The sequence below is a fragment of the Pundamilia nyererei genome, unplaced genomic scaffold (assembly GCF_000239375.1).
Source record: "Pundamilia nyererei isolate P.nyererei 1_Seehausen unplaced genomic scaffold, PunNye1.0 scaffold00008, whole genome shotgun sequence".
Taxonomy (NCBI): Eukaryota; Metazoa; Chordata; class Actinopteri; order Cichliformes; family Cichlidae; genus Pundamilia; species Pundamilia nyererei.
Window position 1 is genome coordinate 6,120,218 of NW_005187409.1, and position 20,484 is coordinate 6,140,701.

Below are 20,484 nucleotides of genomic sequence, written 5' to 3' on the forward strand. Positions count from 1 at the left end.
AACAGAAACACAATAACTGAAAGCACCCTCAGTATAGTGAGACTAATCCTGTCATCTCAGTCTGACGACCTGAGAGTTCTGACTGGTTAATAAACAGTGAGCAAGTCAGAGATGTAGTGTGGGACCTAACCATTGAGAGCTCTGTGATATAATAGGCTTAATCCTTGAAAGGATTTTAAAGGTAATTCTATATTGCACTTGGAGTCAGTGAAGTGACTTCAATACTGTGTTAATGTGGTCAGATTTCTGTATACTGTGATTGCTTATGACAGTACTAAGTGAGATCGTGCAAATTGTAAAGAGTAATGGACCAAGGGTAGTGCTTTGAGGAACCCCTGATTTAGGTTTTAGGCAGATCTAAAACTGCTAATTAAAATAAAAACTTCCACCCACCAGATATGAAGATATGATCCAGATATGAACCAATCAAGAATCTGACCCGTTTAACCAACTATGTCATGAAGCAGTGTGGGATCATCTTGACAGAGGACAGAGCAAAAGGAAACCAACATCCAAAGAGCTTTTCTATGTCTTTGAAGAGGCCTGGAGAACTATTCCTGAGGACTACTTAAAGAAATTACCTAAAGCTTTCAGACTCTGTTGAAGAATGAAGATAATCACACCAAATATTGGCTTTCAAGTTTGTTCACATATGACTCTACATGTTTCAATAAGACGCCGGACATCTTTCCCATTTTCTAACAACACATTAAAGAATGAGGGGTGGCTCAAGACTTTTGCACAGTGCTTTTCTGTGTGATTCTGTTTATAAGAATCTGCATGATTCTTATAAACTGTGTGTTACGCTCTGCCTCCAACACCAGGCAAGTGTGCATTCATGTAAATTGAGGGCACATCTACACTGGCATGGTCTAGCAGCTCATTATTTTACTATCAGTCGTTTGGCAAGGAAACATATCAGTCAGGGGAGGTCAGCAGTGAAGCATCCAGATGTTCAGCAGCTCTAAACCTACATTTGAACCCAGATCACTAGCCTATTACCTAACCTGATTCAAAATGCAGCTGGGGAGACTGGAAGAACATGAGACTCTGGGAAATTAGTTGATTTGAGTTAAGCAGGAAGTACAAAAAGAATCCAGGGAGAAAAAATAATTTGTGCTAGATGGAGGTGTAAGAGATGGATGAAAACCAGTCCATCACAGAGCCTTTAAAATCCTGGATTCCTTTACATTTCATCATATTCCTGATCATGCTTAAAGGAATTAAATTAGGGTCTCTGAACCTGTAAACTTCAATAAAACACAAAATATTTTAGTGAGGCAGTAAGACTATGACTTAAAGTAGTGTAAAAAAAACCCTAATAAAAGGGTGAAACTAGAGAAATGACCTAGAGCTAAAAATGATGCAAGTAAAGGAGACCGTTAGGATGGCGATAAAACAGAAAACTGTAATTAATATAATAGATTTAACCATCCACATATTCTGTTGCTAACTAGTAATGCTTGTCACTTCTCTGTGCAGTTCTGGGCTTCCAAAGAGCAAGCACACATACTATAACCATTCTGTGTGTGGGATGTTTAAATCAACTGATGAACCATGAACTCATCCATTAACACATCATTTCCAGCATTGTGTGACTGGCTACAGTAGCGAGCATAATCGTGTATGATGCAGTTTGTTAATGGACCTCTAGATAGATGAATTTATAGAGGAAAGATTTACAATCTATGGCTTCCTGACACCACTGTAATCCTAATCCAGGAGCTAAGACCTCTGAAGTGCTGCACTGAGTCTGTGACCACCACATCTCGTGTACACTGAACACAACCCACATGCTTTTACAGATTTGGAAACAAAAATCCTTCAACACCTACATGGTTAATGCAAAATAAAAATGTTTTAGGTTTACTTTTAAACATTTGAGTTTAACTTAATAGCAGAACAACCTGTTAACTATTTCTGCACAACATGCTGTGTTATAAATGTTTGAGTAATCACAGACTTCCAAGGGTGGTAAAGGATGGGAAAATAATTTGAGGAGAGCTTTACAAATAAAGATAACCAAAACTAGAAAACGTTAAAGAGCTCTACAACATCAGTCTTTTCGGGTCACTGCTCTGTTTTGTTTGACTCAGTAGAGTGGAGGAAACTACCATAAGAACCTCTACATCCCTGTTTTCAATTGAAATCAACCTTAATTTATTTTTTAATCCAAAGTAATCATTAATATTTTTTCATTAAGTATAAAACTCTACTTTTTTTATTTTACTAAACATATAAACAGTTTTTATAGAATATTAACATTTATAAATATTCTGCACACACATACAGGTACACACATAAATTTCTCCCACCACTACCACCCTAGCTAGCCATTCTAGACATTAACAATTTAAGAGTGTGGACTTTGCATGTTGTTCCCATGTTTACATGAGTTCTCTCCAGGTACTCAGGCTTCTTCCCACAATCCAAAGACATGCAATTAGTGAGGTAAGGTTAATTGATCATTCTAAATTGCCCATAGGTGTGAATGTGAGTGTGAATGGTTGTGTTAGCCCTGCGATAGATTGGTGACCTATCCAAGGTGTACCCTGCTGCCAAAACAGAATAGAAGGGATGGATGGATGGATGGATGGATGGATGGATGGATGGATGGATGGATGGATGGATGGATGGATGGATGGATGGATGCAACAAATACAACTCTATGGTCAACTAGTATTTGATTTTGAAAACACTAGAAGACTAGAAACACTTGGTAGAAGACTAGTTCAGGTTGTTCTTTTTTTGCTTTGTCTTGTTTTTTCCCTGCTATTTTAAATAAAAACATCTGATTCTGAGTCACACGTATGCAGTGAGGCTGTTGTTTCAGTAGGATGCCATTGGTGTAGTCAGAGTAGTGTGTGTGTATGTGGGTGGGTGTATGTGTGTGTCTGTGGGTGGTTGGGGGAGGTTACAGTCTTTATATTGGACCCCTGTGAGTCTAAGCATGTTTTCTGGATGTGCCAGTTTACTCCCTGAAGTACTTTAATGGATTAATTGTTTTCCCTCTGTCCCCTTTAACATGGAGAGAGGTAATACCCTTTACTTGGCATGGGGCTCATCGCTTTTGCTTCATCAGTTATGATGCCCTGTTTGAACAGCGTGCTGTGGAGTCGTGTCTGTGCTTGATTTTTGGTAGCCACTTAAAAGACAGTAAAAAAAACAAAACATCAATGGGTGAAACAAACCGTATCCATTCTGTTGCGCTTCCCTTCATTTTTTGGTTCATGTCCACATATGTCAATAAAGCAAAACTAAGCTTCCAAGACAGTTAAGTTTTTACTCTTGCTTCATGTAAAACAACAAAAAAGAAAGAGGTAAACCACACAATTCTGAGAAGTCATTAGATGCTAACCCTGTTCAAGGATAACTAGCGTGCTATTACCAATACATGCCAACAGCCATATGTGACATGTGTTAGAATGTCTTATCACTTGATTTGACCTTGTCTCCTGGTCTTGCCTCCCTTCTGACTGGTGAAGTGGAAGGTGGCAGGTTCGGGTTCGCGGTGGACATATGTCTATGCATAAAGCAGTGCTTTGGAAAGCAGATTCAGCAAAACCACTGAGTTAAGTAACCAACCCAGATGTTAGATGATGATGCTGATGATGGGATGGGGCTTAGCAATGCATTATAGAGTCATGCATGCACATCATCATCATTCAACGAAGCAAACATTAATGTAGAGAGTAATGCATACATATGCTCAGTGTTTAAAAATAACTCTTTGCGTTTTTAACTTGTTTTTTAGTCTGGATTCTGGGTAGGAAATTCAAAGATTTATAAATCTTTGAATTTCCTACCCAGGCTATAGCCTGTGAAAGATTCAGCAGCCAGTGTTATTCAGCAGGTGTATGGTGACTACTAAACAAAAAACCGTCACCTAGTCCTGTACTGTGAGGTCTTAAGTAAAAAATTCCACATTATATCCAGATATGAAATTATCTAAACGTACTCTGGTTTGTTTATGTCAGACAATTTTAAATTATCCTATCAATTTTGATTGTTTTTTAATGTTAGAAAACTTTCCGAAAATGCCGAAAAGATTTCCTACTAGTCGTTTGAGGACGTAAACTCAGGTCTAAATTACCATCCTCCTCAAAAAAAACAAAAAAACAAAAATCGTTTTCAAGTCGGTACCCTTCATTAGATCATCTGTATAAACTGGAGGGGAAGAACAACTTTGCCCCCAAAACCTACCTCTGAAAAGCATTGCGATCCAAATATAAAATCCAAGCGAACACGGTTTCCAAAACTTGTGGCACCGCATGCTGGCACCGTCCAGTGAACTCCAGCGGTTGTGTCGGCTAGACGAGAACTCTGATCCGGCTCGGCGGTGGAATGAACATGCGGCTGGGGAAAACGAAGGGGACCGGGACGGCGTGAGAGATTTGCAAAAAGAAAAGAAAAAAAAAAGACTGACAGACAGGAGTGCGGAGTTCAGATTGGCACGTTCACGCTGCTTCAGTCTCCCTCACACGCACACGCACACAACGCTGCACAGTGCACCTCCTTCCCAGCCTGAGTGCGCATCACAGGTAACACAACAGGATACAGTAAAGTAATAGCCTCTGTCACGGGAGTATGAGCACAGATGAGGCTGATGAGATGCTTGTAACCCAGTAATTGTGTGCTAACCCTGAAAACTAGCTCACATTTGAATGTTAAATCCTACAACATGCTCACGAGACACTGACTAAAGATTACATTAGTGTCTACTTAAACTCAACTAGTCTAATCAAATAAAGGTGCGTGTGCGTGTGCGTGCCGCCCACTTATATTGCTCACATTCGGGGGGTGATAATGTTAGTGTTTGACCTCAGGCAATGATGTAACAAACCCTGAATGTAAAGTCCCCTGAAGTGATGGAAACAGGACTGTGTGTATGCTCTCCCAGTCACGCCTGTATACACTGCAGTCTATTACAGTAAACAGTAGAATTAAACAGGGACTTTTTTTAGATGTTCATGGAAAAAAAATCTTATCTTTCTTGCACAGAGTAAGGTATGAAGATTGATTCCATTTGTGCACTGTTATATAAGTACAGATCTAAAAGTAAATAAGGAATATGTAGTAAAACTCCAAATGGCATAAGTGCTCTGACAGTTTAAATAAATGTATTCATTAGTGAACTTAGGATAAGGTTATCAGTTGGTAGCCGTATATCACTATTAAGTGTAATAAAAGTTGTATCAATACTCTTATCTACCTCAGATAAACAAGCTACTTAAGCCCAGGAGTAGTATTGTAGCCTGAAAGTAACATCCTGCAAGATTTAAACCAATCTGCTCAGTCCAATCAGTCAAATCATTACATGCTTGATTCTATGCATAGCCTTTTCTGAGCAACTCGTAAAATTGGTAGTTGCCCAGTGACTGACATATATCTTTTTTCTTTTGCTAAGTGCACATTTAAATCAAACACAAGGTCAAAGAGTAGCTATCCAAATACCAGATAAATAAATTTGTCATTTGTCTGTTTTTTTATCTCACTGTTTGTCCCGGACAGGAAAACTTACTCTGACCCAAGTAGCAGGTACAAATCACCAGTGCATACCCTCCATCTCCCACAGCTGTAGATCATCATTTATTGAAGTGCCACGCGTCGCACTGCAATTTCCCCCTTCCCAGCTTTACAAAGAGGTTCATCAACTGCATTTTTGTCATATTTGTCTCCTTTTTGTGCCAGACTGGCTTATAATCAAATGACCTATTTATTCCAGTCCATAAATAATTTCAGTCGGAAATAGAATCCAACAGGCAATGAGGGGGAACATTGCATATTTCTCCAAATGTTCTCGCCGCCTTTGCTCCCTGTCTCTTTCTCTCTTCTTCTTCTCTCAATGGAATAGGGGCGTATTATCTAAGAAGCAGCCCTGCGCCATTGGTATTAGTTATTTTTCCTACCCCACATGGAGCTCCATCTGAGGAGATTTATGCTGTTAGATCTGATTTGGTACAGCATCCCATATCTGTTCAATAGGTAGTCCCGAAAGCCACAGTGGGCTGTGTGAAACCTCTGATCCCAACTTCATCCTTTCAAATAATCTCACTGTAAAAGAAAAAAAAACATCTAGGGAGTGAGAAGGAAGTAAAAGTAAACAAATCACACACAGTGACACACCATGTCACAAAGCTTGAATCATCTCAAACTGGTTTCTTGAACAAGAATGCGAGTTCACTGTAATCAAATGTCTTCCAAAATCACCAGATCTCAATCCAATAGAGCTCCTTTGTGATGTGGTGTAATTGGAGATTTGCATCATTGATGTGCAGCTGATAAATCTGCAGCAATTGTTCGAATTGCCATCAATTGCATCAAGTGCAATAATCTTTTCTGGCATCGTTGTATTTTTACTCAGTTGTATATAGCATTCGTATTCTATTTTTATCTCATTGTATATTTTTATTCTATTTTATTCTACTGTATATAGTATTTTATTTTATTTTATTCTATTCTGTACAGCTGTGTACTGTATTTATTCTTATTGTATTCTAATTTTTGCGTCATAACTTTTGCACTGTCCACTTCCTGCTGTGACAAAACAAATTTCCCACGTGTGGGACTAATAAAGGTTATCTTATCTTATCTTATCTTATCTTATCTTATCTTATCTTATCTTATCTTAATTCAATATGGACCAAAATCTCTGAAGTATTTCCAGAAACGTGTACAACAAAGAATTTGGGCAGTTCTGAAGGTAAAAGGGGTCCAAAACATTACTAAGGTGCATCTAACAAAGTGTTTGTTGAGTGTAAACATTAAGTGCATCATTATGCATGCAGTACTGTCTCTGTGTGTTTGTGTTTATAAAGTGATTCTGTGGCTCTGTTGCACCAGGAGTATTTTCTTTTCACTTTATGTTTTTCTTTCCACTGTTTTGCCTCCTCCTACACTCTGTATAGCTGTTTGCCCCCACTTAACAATGCACAGTGCACATTACAACTGCACAAACACACAATTAAAAAAAACAAAAACAAAAAACATCTCTATGCTCAAAGTTCTTAAAATCAATCCTCCAGCAAACTGGCAGCTGATGATACTCTGGACTCTTTCACCCAAATACTACAGTCCTTTTTCAGACAGACCGTTCAGATTTTCCACCCTAACGACGTGCACAGATGTATTCCCAACACTTTTGTTTGGCAAACGTATGTAATATGAATGAACATGAAAGATGCCACTGTGCAATTCTTATTTAATTAATGTTTCACCTTTTTGAGTTGATTGTGAACTTCAGTGCTGAGGTTTAAAATGTCTCCAGTCCAGGAAGTGAACAAGAGAAAATGATAACCACAGAAAGGAGTGTGAAGACTGCAGGGAGCTGTTAATTATCAATTTTTTTTTTATAAATGGAAACTGTTCTGTTTAATTACTTAATGTTATGACGTTACTGGTACTGCTTCCCTGTTTCGTCTTTGTCTTTTCTTCTCTTCAAATCCTTATGGTATTTTTCTACTACCTGAAACAAACTTAGCACACATCATTACTGACAATCACACATCGCAGTACAGCTAAAAGCTGATAGTCAGAAAAAATAATCACAGATTTGTCACTATCTCGATATTCTCTCAATGATGAGAAAGTATGCATGAAATTTTCAGTATCGTAACATATTTTGTTCAACATCCATCTTGTCCTTTGCCCTGTCTCTAACTTAAATATTTGAAATATTCCCCATAGTCCCAGCAGGGCGCATATGTGTGCATGTACATGATAGAATGAGGTCAGATGAGCTTTAGTTTGTATCTAAATCACTACCTTTGATGTGGGAGGTGTGCACGCATTCGTGAATCTGCATTGTGTCATTTATAATCTTTTCAGAAGTGTGTGCATATCTGAAATGTTTTCAACCCAAAAAATAAAATGCATCTTTTCTGCACTCCAATATGTGCTGGTTTGAGGTACGTGTGAATATCTAGCCCACATGATGAAGATCATCTTGGTCCGCTCAACACAGCTCGTCCTTTTTAGTCTCACTAGCTGCCAGCTTGCCATTTGTCTCTGTTAAAATGTTCAGGTGGTGACAGTTTATTATGGGATGCGACAGAAAGGTCAGACCTCTCATACACACTTAGTAGTTTACTGTAGAAAAAGGTCAGCAGTGTGTCAAGGGTAAAGGACAGACAGAGCGTGTCAGACGAACCCAACAAAAAGAGCTAAAAGGTTTTGTGCGTTATGTGGGGGCGAGTGAAAATGTTACACAGTTAAAGAAAAACAAATAAAAAATTATACAATTACGCTGAAAAATAATTGTATAATGTCACATGTGTATGAAACAATCATTAGAAAGTCTTAGGTTCATAAATAGTTAAAATTATTCTCAATAGTTTCTCTTTGGATAACCGTCCCCCTCAGTTCAGCTTTTATATAGTTATTTTCATGTGGCTGCATCAGCGTTTGAGCAAGATCGTAGGCCTAAATATTACATCACACAAAGAAATTCACTGGCAGGCTCCTCCTCATACTTAAAAGGATGAGACCTAACGCAGCACCTCAACAAGTAAAAATGAAAATTAATCCTTCTGGGACCTGCTTTGATTTTTTTTTGTTCCGGAAGTCTAAGCTGATTCAAAAGCAAGCTTTAAATTACCTTCCCTCAGAAAATGCTGCTTTATGTGTTAATATTTCCCTTTCATTAAATCCATCACATAAGTTGGAGTTTTTGTTTATTAATTAATCTGCTTCATTTTGTCAGTTTCACTCCTGATTTTATGTTAATAGTTTAATGAATCAACATCTGGCCACATTTATGTTTGTTTTGTTTTATTCTTTAATAAGTGTGGTTTTTTTTCACGGTGTATTTTCTCATACTTATTTTCTTAATATACCGACACAGATTACAAAAATTATTTTGGAAAAATGGCAGTTGTTTTGCCATTTGTGTCACACAAAGAGTGAACGCTCCAACCAAAAGTCAGTGTGGATAGGACTACACCTAGTGGTAGAAATGTAGACATACACACACAAGCTTTACTTCTACAAGACTATAAAAATAGGTCGTGCGTTCAATAATATATGGTTATTTATATAACATAAAACATAAGGAATTTAGTAATACCATTTGAAACAGAAAAAAATATCTATTACAATATAATGCAATAAGAGTTCAAAGTAACATGAGTGGAGAATCTTTTGTGGAAAAAGTTGATGCAATAATACCTTTAAAGTTCAACATAACTTTTGTTTTTAAGGGTTTTAAAATGCAGCCAAAAAGCAAAGAATAGTTGTGTCTAGAAAAAAGCATTTGTAAGCATCTTTTCTTCGCTAATTGTAATTTATTTAAACCAAACACGTCTTACAGAATAAACGTTTTAGTGACTGTCATGGCCTAAAAATACAGCCGGTAACATCTCTATGCTGAATCTCACAGCCTGGCTGCTGTGGGGGAAGGCCTGCTGTTTGGTCTGCTGGCAACAGATAAATGTAAATGTTGACTCAGAGTGATGGCCTGCCCTGATGCTTGAGTTCTTTCATTCCCTTCTGGTTTCTGGTATTAAAGGAAAAAAAAATCTATGAAGGAAAGTGTTGTTCACTTTTCAGGATGGATTTTAAGCTGAATCCGAAACACTCACACATTCAGACGAATGACACCGCTGCAGGTAAATCTCCCTTTCTGTCTCGTTTTAATGAAACTTTACAGTATTCACGCCTGACAGCTCAAGCAGTTAGATGTCTACACATTTCTCTCTTTCTTCTAAAACATTTTCTTTACTCATAATTTCACAGACATGAAGTTTGTGATCCTGTTGGCTGTTTTGAGTGGTAAGTTTTCTCCTCTGTTGTTACTGCAAGTATATGTGCTGGTGTTGTAGATTTAAAGTCATGAAACATAGTTTTGAAAATTATAGTTTTAAAATTTAAACATGCAGTGTTCTACTTAGACCTACTTAACATCCAGGATTCGCTCATGACTTCTATTTATGTCAGTTTTGTTAGGAATTCTTATTTAATACATGCGCCTACAAGTATTATTATATCCGTAAATGTTAATGTTTTTAGGGGGTCTTGCTGCCCCTTTCCTGAAGGAAGAGGAGGCAAAGGGATTTATCAGGCTGAAGAGACAGGCAGGATATTGGGATCCACACCACTCTCAGAACCAGTGGGGTTACACCGTTCAGGAGCAGGTAAATGTTAGTGAAATGTTCTAAGCATATAGAGTGAGTCACTTTAAGAATCGTTTCATGTAATTGTTTGTTCATTAGGCTAATGAGTACTGGACGGCCATTCGAACAGATGCGCAGTATTACATGGACATGAGCAACCTGATGTTCGACCGCTCTGTGGCCACGTGAGTGACGTAACTGTTTGTCGCTATTAAATTACATTTGAATGTTTCAGAGTCAGACTCTTCCAACTTTATCGAGGTAACGCATTATCATTTTATATGTATGTTTATCGAGTACATTACTTACGTAACTTTAAATCAAACACGTTTGCAAAAGAAACAACAATGGTTACTGTTTTAACGGTCAGCGTGCCCAAACCGAAGTAACTTCAATGAGCACTGTAACTTCCTTTTAATATAGTTATGATACTTTTGATCACACAAACTTAAAGCCAATATTCATTATATGTATTTTACTTTGCAGCGAAAACAACAGGATGTATATGGAGATGCTGCGCAATGCACGCGCCCACCTGGACAGCCTCACCGGTCGTAATGGGTAGTAAAGAAAAGAGACGACTGGGGGCCCAAAATAAAAACAAATTAAATGGAAAACATTTCATAAAAAGCGATTTACATAAGCATATATACAAAATATATAGTTATAAAGTATATAAAGACTTACTTGATATGGGATGTTTTTGAATATGTTCTCCATTCAGAGCCTGTCTGAACTGTAGATTTAGCGATCAAACGCACTATGACATGAACGCAACATTTGGACAGAAAGTCTTAGAATCTCATTAATTGGTCAGCTTTTTTACTCAAGTTAAGCCTCTCATTGGTTACGAAGCGTCACCATTATTTCCTATATCAGCATGGGGGAAAATGTTGTTTTCAGCAATTGTGTCAAATTTATTGGATTATATTGTAGAAAAATGATGCAAGCATTTCATACAATAAAATCAAATTAAATTGAACTGAACATTTTGCTTCTTTAGTCTTTTGGGATTGTCTATTAATGGAAATAAAATGATTTTATGCCATTAATTAAAACGTATTCAACAGTATTCGAAGAATCAAACGAAATGAGATTTACCACCAGGTGGTGCTGCAAGATGCAGATTTTACTTCACTGATTTCAGCCAAAGCTAAAATGATCCTGTTTGGGGGGGATAAGTCATACCATTTGTGACACTGCAGTGACTTAAATTTTGCACACAACATGATGAGCAAATACATTTTTTGCTGAATTGTAAGCGAGTCTAAAAACAGCATTATCTTAAACAGGCTTGTGTATTTAAACCAGCTTTATTGGTTTGATAAGGTACATCGAAACAATAAAAACAACAAACTTATGGGTTGTTTTCATTAATCCAGTACACTTTGTTACTTTAAATGTATTCTTTGTCTGCTGTGAGAAAAATTTATCTGATGAGGACGACACAAGTGACAAATCAGTAAATGCTACTGAAACAGAGCAGCACAATTTTTAAGCTTCGGTGTGGTGATACTCAACATACAGCCTGAGGGCCAAATCAGGGCTATCATTAAGTTAATGTTAGCAATAAGTCAGTTATTGCTAACATTAACTTTTACTGTTTATTACTTTTATTTCAGGTTTATTCATGCCTTTTCACATGCAAAAAAAACACAGGGAAGAGTAAGTTAAGTATCTTTCCTTTAATACTTTATTTGCCCTAATGTGTGACATCAAAAGTCAAACGTTTTGCGAGGTGGTGGGATCTCTGTTTAAGGTAGTTTAAAGGTTTCTGCAGAAATGATTTTTCTTATAGTTTACTACAAAAAAGTAGCCTACTGTTAAATAATAGCTTTGACAACGCCCTCATGGATGTTTATTTAATTAAAATTCCCAGAGTAGAAATTTGTTTTGAATTTGAAAAAAAAGTATGTCAAGAAAAAAATATCAAATTAAATATGATGTTGGTTAAAAACATAAAAAATAAGGCAATTATGGGGTTTTACCTTAATCTTGTATTTTGATAGCTAAATACCATTTGGTGTAGAGTTTATGAAGCATTTCTTTGTTGTTGTTTTTTATTTTGGCAATTTGCGAACTGAAACTCAACACAGGTGAGACTACTGGTTACTGAGGTTGTCATATATATCTTAAACCAGAATAAAATGCCAATATAATCAGATGAAACGTTATGATATTGACAAAACAGACAGAGTGACCTGATGACTTATTCGCATGTATATTTTACACAGTGGTTTAACAGAAAGAGTCAGATAGTCAACAAAATCCTGTAAAAGGTGCCTGCAGTGGGCTCTTCTTGCTCAGTGGTACCATGTTTAAAAAATGTTTTCTTTGAAGGCAGATGATCAGTTGCCTCGTCAGTGTAACGGCTCTGAAGCTTGTTCCTCACTTGGAATTGGAGGGGGGATTTTCATGAACATCTGCAGAGCTGGAGTGAAGATAAGGATGGTGCCTAATACTGAGACAGTGAGGAAAGCCCAAAGGAAGATTCTGTCTAACACCTGGGCCACAAACTTCCAGTCTTGTACCACCTGTGAAAAGGCAAAAATAAGACATGGGATTACAGAAAGAGTATGCGCAATATAAACATCAAGTTCTTAATCTGTCAAAAGAATTTAATGTTTATTGATAAATACTTTACACACCTCACGGATGAAGTGTTCTTTACGGATATGTCTGCTGATGTAGCGCACCGAATAGATGGCTTTCTCCAACATAGCACCCCAGGCTTCTTCGTCCTTCCCATCAGAAGTAGTCGGTCCGAGCGAACCACTGTTTGCCTTCTGGCCTCTCCGACCTCCAGAGCGAGACTTCAGCTCAGGGCTTTCGGGAGCCAGCTCTGGGTAGTGGTAGCGGTCAGTGTGCCCTCGCATGCACAGCAATCTGGGCAGTTTTTGAAGAAAGAGGTTTCGAACCCATGGCGACATTGGGTGGTAAGTGGCTGAGGAGCGGTGGTGGACATTGATGACAAAGACAGTGACGATGATGGAGAGGGTGACAAAAATCATGATGAAGAGGAGGTACTCTCCGATCAGGGGTATGACCTTGGAGGAGGAGGGAATAATCTCTTCAATGACCAGCAGGAACACAGTAAGTGACACTAGGACGGAGGTAGAGAGTGAAAGCTTCTCTCCTTCATCTGAGGGGAGGTAAAAGACCAGGACGGTCAGAAATGACAAACCCAAACAAGGGATGATTAGGAACAGCGTGTAGAACAAAGGCAGCCTCTTCAGGATGAAGGAGTATGTGATGAAGGGGTAGGATAACAAGCCATCTTTTCTGTTTCCTTTGGCACCAGTAGCGCTGAGTATCTCCCACTCCCCGTTATCAAAGAAGTCTTTCCGATCAACCTGGTTGTCCATGAGAACCAAGTCCACCATGCTGCCATCATAGGTCCAGGACCCAAACTTCATGGAACAGTTCTGGCGATCAAAAGGGAAAAAAGTGACATCCATGGTGCAGGCAGATTTGTAACTGGCAGGTGGTGTCCAGGTGATGGCCCCGTTGTACTTCACAATAGCTTTGGTCATCAGGGAACCCTCAAACCGCCCATCAGCACTGAAGAAATATGAAACACAAGTCAATTCTCGTCTTAAGTCTATTTACATGAAACTGTTAAATTAATACTACTATATGCAATCGTCCATCTCTTTGATAATGAATTGTTTTTATGCACCTGTTGTAGTTCAACTGATAATCACATGAAAATTGAAAATTTATGGACTCTTTGAGAGCATTATGAAATGTGTCCACATCGCTCCCTGCTACTTGACCAATGGCAACTAAGACAGGCTCAAACCTAATAAGTGGTCAAGTAAATGTATGGCTGATTGGGTGAATGTACAAGGAACAGAGTGGCCTTTCTGAGCACAGCTCAGTGTTACTGATTTTTTTAGATGAGGTGTAAGATTAAATATTTATAATATTTATATTACAACATGCTGGTTACACTCAAAGAAAGCTTTTTTTTTAAAGCAATTAAGATAGATAGCATCACGTTGTGTTAGTGTTTTTCATACAGACAGACTCATGTTTCACATGACGTAATCATCAGTCACTGGATTGCTGAAATTTCAGAGCGGCCTTACTTCTCATACAGGACGATGTCTGGGAGCCAGATATTTTCTGAAGGAACTCTGATGGAGGTGATTCCTCCGTATTTATCTGGATTCCATCGCAGCTTGTAATCAATCCATTCCTGGTCAAGGGAAAATGCAGGAAGCCACATCAGCAGACTTATAAACAACACTCAATAATACTGTGATTTGCTTGTATTTGTTGTATACCCTCTATAACAGACTCCTTTATGAATTCTGTCACCCATCATCAGTTATACAAATAACAACTAAATATTAAATTTAAACCAACTGCTCACACATACAGCTTATTTAAGCAAATCAAGGGTCTATAAATTAGTTTTAAAATACATTACATTCAAAAAGTCAGTCTCATTTTACCTGCAAACCATGTGTTATTTGTTAATGCATTATGAAAAATAAACTGATTAACATTTATGAGAAAATGTTTATAAATGGTCTCTTGGATGATTCTGTACAATCTTTCATGGTCCTGCCCAACAACATTATGTTCATTTTGTCTTACCTGCCACAGCCAAACATTAGTTGTCATTAGCTGATTTTTCTCATCCTAAAAGACAAAAACATAAAAAATAGAAAAAAAAAAATTATTTAAAATTGGGAAAATATGTTATGTAAAAATACTTTCCAAAAACGTAAGAAGAAATCATTTTTGCAACCCATTGTTTTATTATTTGTTGGATTTGCACATTAAAATGCAACTATGAAAATGAAATATATTTGCTTGTTTGGCTGGTTTTGGTTGGGTTGTTCAGTTCTGTGCAAAAGACTCAAGACACCCCTGATGTCTTTGCATGTTTTCAGGGAAAATGGGAAATAGGTGCAGCGATTGCATACATAGAAATAAAATAAGGCAAAAACAGAGTTTGCAGAATTCCTAAAAGCTTGAAAGTCAACATTTGGCATGGACACTTTTATTATTCAGCTGTGTTAGCTGCAAGCTCATTTTCATTGTCATTCAGTATTCTTCAGGAGCAGTTCTCCAGGCTTCTTGAAGGATGTACAAAGCTCTTCTTTGGATACTGGCTGCCCTTTGTTGTGCCCTCTGTCTACATGACCCCACACTGCTTCAGTAATGTTGAGGTTTGAGCTATGGGGAGGAAAGTCCATGACTGATGGTGTTCCACTGTGTGTTTTTCTATCCAAGTATGCTTTTCCTGCAGTGGCAATGTGCTTGAGATCATTGTCATATTAAAAGATGAAGGCACTGCCAATCAGAAGCTTCCCAAATGTTAGTGGATCAAAGTCTGATGATACTTTTCTGGGTTCATAGTTCCATCCATTTTGACAAAGATTCCAAAACCACAGACTGAAGTTCAGCCTTAAATACTGACAGAGCCTCCACTGTGTTCTACAGATGGCTGTAAAACATGGCACTCATTGTTATACCCCTCTCCTGACTTCCTCTGTACATACTGACAAAAATGTCAACCAGAAATTTCAGATTTGGATTCATCACTCCATGAAACCTATCGCCATCGATTTTGAGTCAAATTCTTCAAATTCAAATTCATTTGCATACCTCAGCCTTATCCGTCTCATGTCATGATTCTATTAGTCCAAAAACACTATTTTATGCCAATAAACTTTGATATCTTTGGCATTTTTTAAAAGATTTAACTAAAGAAATGAAAACTTGCTTTTGTAACAGAGTTCTAGTAACAAAGTACCTAAAGATACACTTTAAAATTGGTTCTTCGCTAAGGCACCTGTTCAGTGTAGACTCAACACTGGTTCACGCTTAAATGATTCATAAACAAAGTTTACAAAGAAATCCAAGATCACTTATTTCATTCAAATATTTTATTGTCTGCTACTGTTTTAGTGAATATAAAACCCCCAGCTGAGGTGAACCAAATCATCTTTTCGTTTTCCACTGTATCTGACAGAATCTGATTTATCTGCCACTTTCTTAGTAAACACAAAGAAAACATAGTACCAAAAGTGGGTGCAGGAAGCTGTGCTGATAACAAAAACAAGTTCAACAACCTTAGCAGACGTGAGCGAGACATATTCAAAGATGTTCAGCATATCCAGCGCAGGCCTCAGCTGTCAGACTCAGTTGAATGTTTTGGTGATCACATAGACCAGAGGTGAACCATAATCTAATACAGAGCTGAGCAGCAGCCTAGAGAGAGTCAGGGGACATACACAGCATAGGCAGGCTGCTGTTTTTATGTTTAGCTCCATCGCCCTTTCTCTTTCCCAGAATCCAACAGATCAACCTAAACCTTTCCTATTTGCCACAAACAGCTTTATGTAATTCATTTCTGGCTGTGTTTGTTGGAAGGAAGAGAAGAAAAGTTAAATATGGACTGGCTGAGATGAATATTTCAAGCCAAGAAGCATGGTTCCTCCATTAGCGTGCTCAGTTTTCTCCTCCGGAGCAACTAAACCATCTCAACCTATTGCAACCAGCCTCTGAAATATTAAACAAACACTCCAAAGAGAGACAGTGTAGTCACAAATATGAAGAGATAGCTTGAGCTCTATTTCAGCACCACACATAGTGGGACTGATGAAACCAGAACAACCTCTTTATATTTCTTTTATATGTGTTACACGTGTTTTATCTAACTCAGTGTTTTGATACTTTTTCAATAATTGCATTTTCAAAGCAAGTTCATGCTTGCATTTAGTGTTTGCTGTTAAAGGGCAAGGCTTGCAATATTCTTTACTTTGGATGTTGCCAACAAATCTCACAGGAAGACCAAAAGACTAAAAGTTGTGTAAAATTCAAACTTAGTTTCATTCAAACTAAGGAAGCCACTTTTAACAGGAGTTGCAAACTGATGTCAGTCTGTTTGTGTGTGTGTGTGTGTGTCGTCTCACCACATCGACCAGCTGAGAGATCTTGAGTCCAAAGCGTACTTTAATAGTGTCATTGGCACGCTGGATTGGCCTAACCCAGCGCTGATAGCCTTGGAAAAGGTTCTTCAATAAAGCATCCTCCATCTCCGCCAAGGACACAAACTCATTTGGAGCTGGAACAAGAAGAGGGAAGATGGATCAACAATAATAACTCCTACTGCCGCTGCTTTTCACCATCACCAGCCTGATTTTAAGTGGCAGGGATAGAAAGTAGAGCATTTACTCTTCCTCTAAAAAACACACACTGCATAACAAGATAACAAGATAGGATAAATGGTTAATATGGCTGTGCACAGAAGCTGGGCAGTCAGCCCATCAGTCAGTCTGCAGTGAAATAAAGCCACCAGAGAAACAGAAACTGTAATGTCGATGGAGAGAGACATCTAAAATATCAGACACAAGGGACATCATGTGCAAGGACTAATGTGTGTGAGCTGAGGGACCGGGAGGAAGGGTGTCCACCTTTGACCTGCAGCGTTTTTGCTTTGGTTTTTTTCCCACTCTGGCTTCACATCTGTCTGACATCATCTGACAGGGTAAATGCTATAAAGGATCCACCAAGCAAACATAAAAGCCACATTACAGATGATTGAATCCCACAAGCTCTGGCTGTACTTTCAAGGACAGGTGCAGAGATGCTGATATATGACACCTGTGTTCTTGTTTGCCTGATGACCAGTCAGCTCCAAGAGAAGCAGAGCTAGGGCCATCGCATTACTGCGTTACACTGCGTTACACTGCTAAAAGGACTATCTTGTTGCACTAAAAAAAAGCTTAATTCATCCCAAAAAAATGGCAGCTTTTGCTGTTTTGTTGTTGTCAACACAATTAGAAGTCTGCATGCCTTCTCCAAGTTACTGAATCTTTTAAAAAAAGAAACGTAGGAATGTAAACATAATCCTTTGCTTTATAAGACCAGTGGTGAGTAGTTGGTAGTAGTTTGTGCTTACCCGTTTGACAAGGTCATCGGAGTTTATGCAGAGTTTAATCAAAGCTATTAGCGGATGTTGCACAACACTGAACAAATCGGTGGAGGCATTACTGAGCATAGAGTATGTCTTCTAAAGAAATATTATATTTATATATACATATATCAAGAGTTTTCTCACCGGCAATCTTCGCGGGGGACAGCTTGCAAAAACCCAAGAGGAGGAGAAGAAGGACGTCTAACTTCATGGTATTGTCAGCTGGAGAAGAAGGCTATGCACACCGATATGTCTTAGACCCCGAGGTTCCCATCAGTGCTGGAACTAGACGGTATACGGAAAGTAACCCCGTTACTGCTGCCGTGTATCAGGGGGCAGGGACCTGATGTGAGAGCGCATGTGTCCGAATCTGATTCCGTTCGAGGCGTCACGGGAAGCGCCGCTGTCGGTGGACGGGGTGGCTCGCAGGAGGAGGGAGGGAGGGAGCGGGGAGGATGAAGGAGGTGGTGGAGGGATTCCCGGATCGGACAAATAAGTGAAGTTTTAAAGATGCTCTAAATCATTGTGTTTAGCTCACTGCTGCTACTGACCTCCTCAGGATGGACTAGGTTATTACTAGCCGATGTTTAAAAGTCCTGCTCGGAATGTAAGTCTTGAGCTTTCACTTTAAATTGTGTGTAGAGTTTGCATTTTTTACAAAAGACTTGGGACAAAAAAATACCCGCCTCTAATGACTTTAGCTTTTGTTGCATTTTGTCTTATTTTCTATAGTTTTCTTTTTAGAAATAAAATAATGATGAATATAATGCAGTGAGAATGGTTGCCCCTCCTTCAGCGTCACCTTTTAGTCCATAGCACAAAGCAATTAAGCCCGTCCTTTAATGCAGAAAGCCCCTGTATGTGTACATGAAAACATCACATGAATGATGCGTCTTCATGAACTTGCTTTGAAAATGCAATCACTGCACCTAAGCAGGAGACTAGCCTACCTTCATCAATAACATCTGTTTTACCTGTTGTTATGTTTTGGAAAAGCTTTATTACACTTTATTGCACCATTATCCCCAGGATCAAGAATCTGAGTTACAAACACTGTTATATTTAACTTTAAATTACTGAATCAAGTTGTTAAAAAGTGCTTCCGTTAGTGTATGTGAAGGACACGCTTGTTTGAATTTTTTTGAAGTTTTATTTTGCACAAATAAACTCAAACATACATAGATCAAATTAAAGTAAGGCAAAAAATAGTTTTATTGACATAAACAGGAAGCAGAAAGATTCAAATCAGATTTTGAGACATTTATAGGTAAACCTGCAATGCAACTGGAACATTTCTGTCTCAGAGCACCAGGTTATCATTACATTACATTATCACTGTGCAATCAGTCAAAGCTTACTGAGTATGTCCCAATGTGATTAGTTTGGCTAGTTTCAAGCTTGCTGAGACTCACCCTGGCATGAGTTTGTCTGTTAGTTCCCTCTACCTGATACCAACTATACACGGTCATAAATAGTGTAGTGAAAGTTTATTGTGTTGTGTATTTTTTAGAGGTCAAGTGTGTTTGCAAACATCAGTGTGAATATTTCATCAAGATAAAGTCATCGGCTGCTCAAGTGCCAAAGACAGAATATTTGGGGGTCACAACTACACAATTCAAACACATGATTGCACACATGTAAGACACAGAAACAGAAACAATATTTCCATGTTATGAGGCATGCCCTTGCATGCAACTGAACAAAAAGACTGAGGGTTGTCATGAAAAGGAAAGGAAAGGAAACCCAAACTCATGGCATACAGGACAAAAACAGCTGAACATAAGGCCTAACTCGCACACAAAGAAAGACACTTAGAAGAAGCAAAAACAATAGAATAGGAGTGAGAAAAGGAGAGCCAAGAGCAACATAAACTTATTATTATCCCGCAGTCAAAGACAGGCTGGTGGTGAGACGGCAGACATGCTTTACAACTCATAGCTGAGAACAACAACACTTTAGATGAAAAGAAATGTGTGATGTGAAATCAGTACTGCCCTATACCAGCTGACATCTGGGAACTTGTAGAAATGCTTAGCTGAGGTGTGAAATCAGCATCTTTGATACAAACACATTAGTATTGCTTAGTTATGTACAAACACACTTTAAAGTTTAAAGTTCCCTGTTAACACAGGTTGAAACCAGGCAACAACCATCTTAAAATATCAGCATGTATAAAGCTATTATTTGTATGTTAAAGTTCAGGGATTTGGATACCTGCTTTGAATGTTGTTGGGCCATTGAAAGGGTGTTATCAATGGTACAAGCTCCATAGATATAAAAAAGTCTCCATAACTCATCCAGGTATATTCTAAGCAGACAGGAACTCTCAGTATTTTTATTTTCTCCTCCTTTTCACCTCCCTCCTCTCTTTCTAGTATACATATGCAGTACACACACACACAAACACACACATACTTATATATATATATATATACAGTA

The 20,484-nt window shown here is 38.2% G+C and overlaps 2 protein-coding genes across 2 annotated transcripts in view; both read right to left on the minus strand.

Annotated features, from left to right (window-relative positions):
• The window catches only part of LOC102215115 (neuronal acetylcholine receptor subunit alpha-7-like), a 31,370-nt gene extending 26,723 nt beyond the window's left edge, over positions 1-4,647 (minus strand). Inside the window, exon 1 of the mRNA XM_005723130.1 lies at positions 4,204-4,647. Coding sequence (XP_005723187.1) covers positions 4,204-4,273 — 70 coding nt within the window. The 5' untranslated portion in view covers positions 4,274-4,647. The remainder of the gene's footprint in view (positions 1-4,203) is intronic.
• A 7,382-nt stretch (positions 4,648-12,029) lies between these two features.
• Positions 12,030-18,466, minus strand: LOC102215588 (neuronal acetylcholine receptor subunit non-alpha-2-like). Its single transcript, XM_005723132.1, has 6 exons — positions 18,190-18,466; positions 17,042-17,193; positions 14,715-14,759; positions 14,201-14,310; positions 12,758-13,670; positions 12,030-12,643 (listed from the first exon to the last, which is right to left on the minus strand). Exons 1-6 carry the CDS (start codon positions 18,254-18,256, stop codon positions 12,470-12,472), a joined length of 1,461 nt encoding a protein of 486 aa, XP_005723189.1. The 5' UTR covers positions 18,257-18,466; the 3' UTR covers positions 12,030-12,469.
• Positions 18,467-20,484: the final 2,018 nt, after the last annotated feature.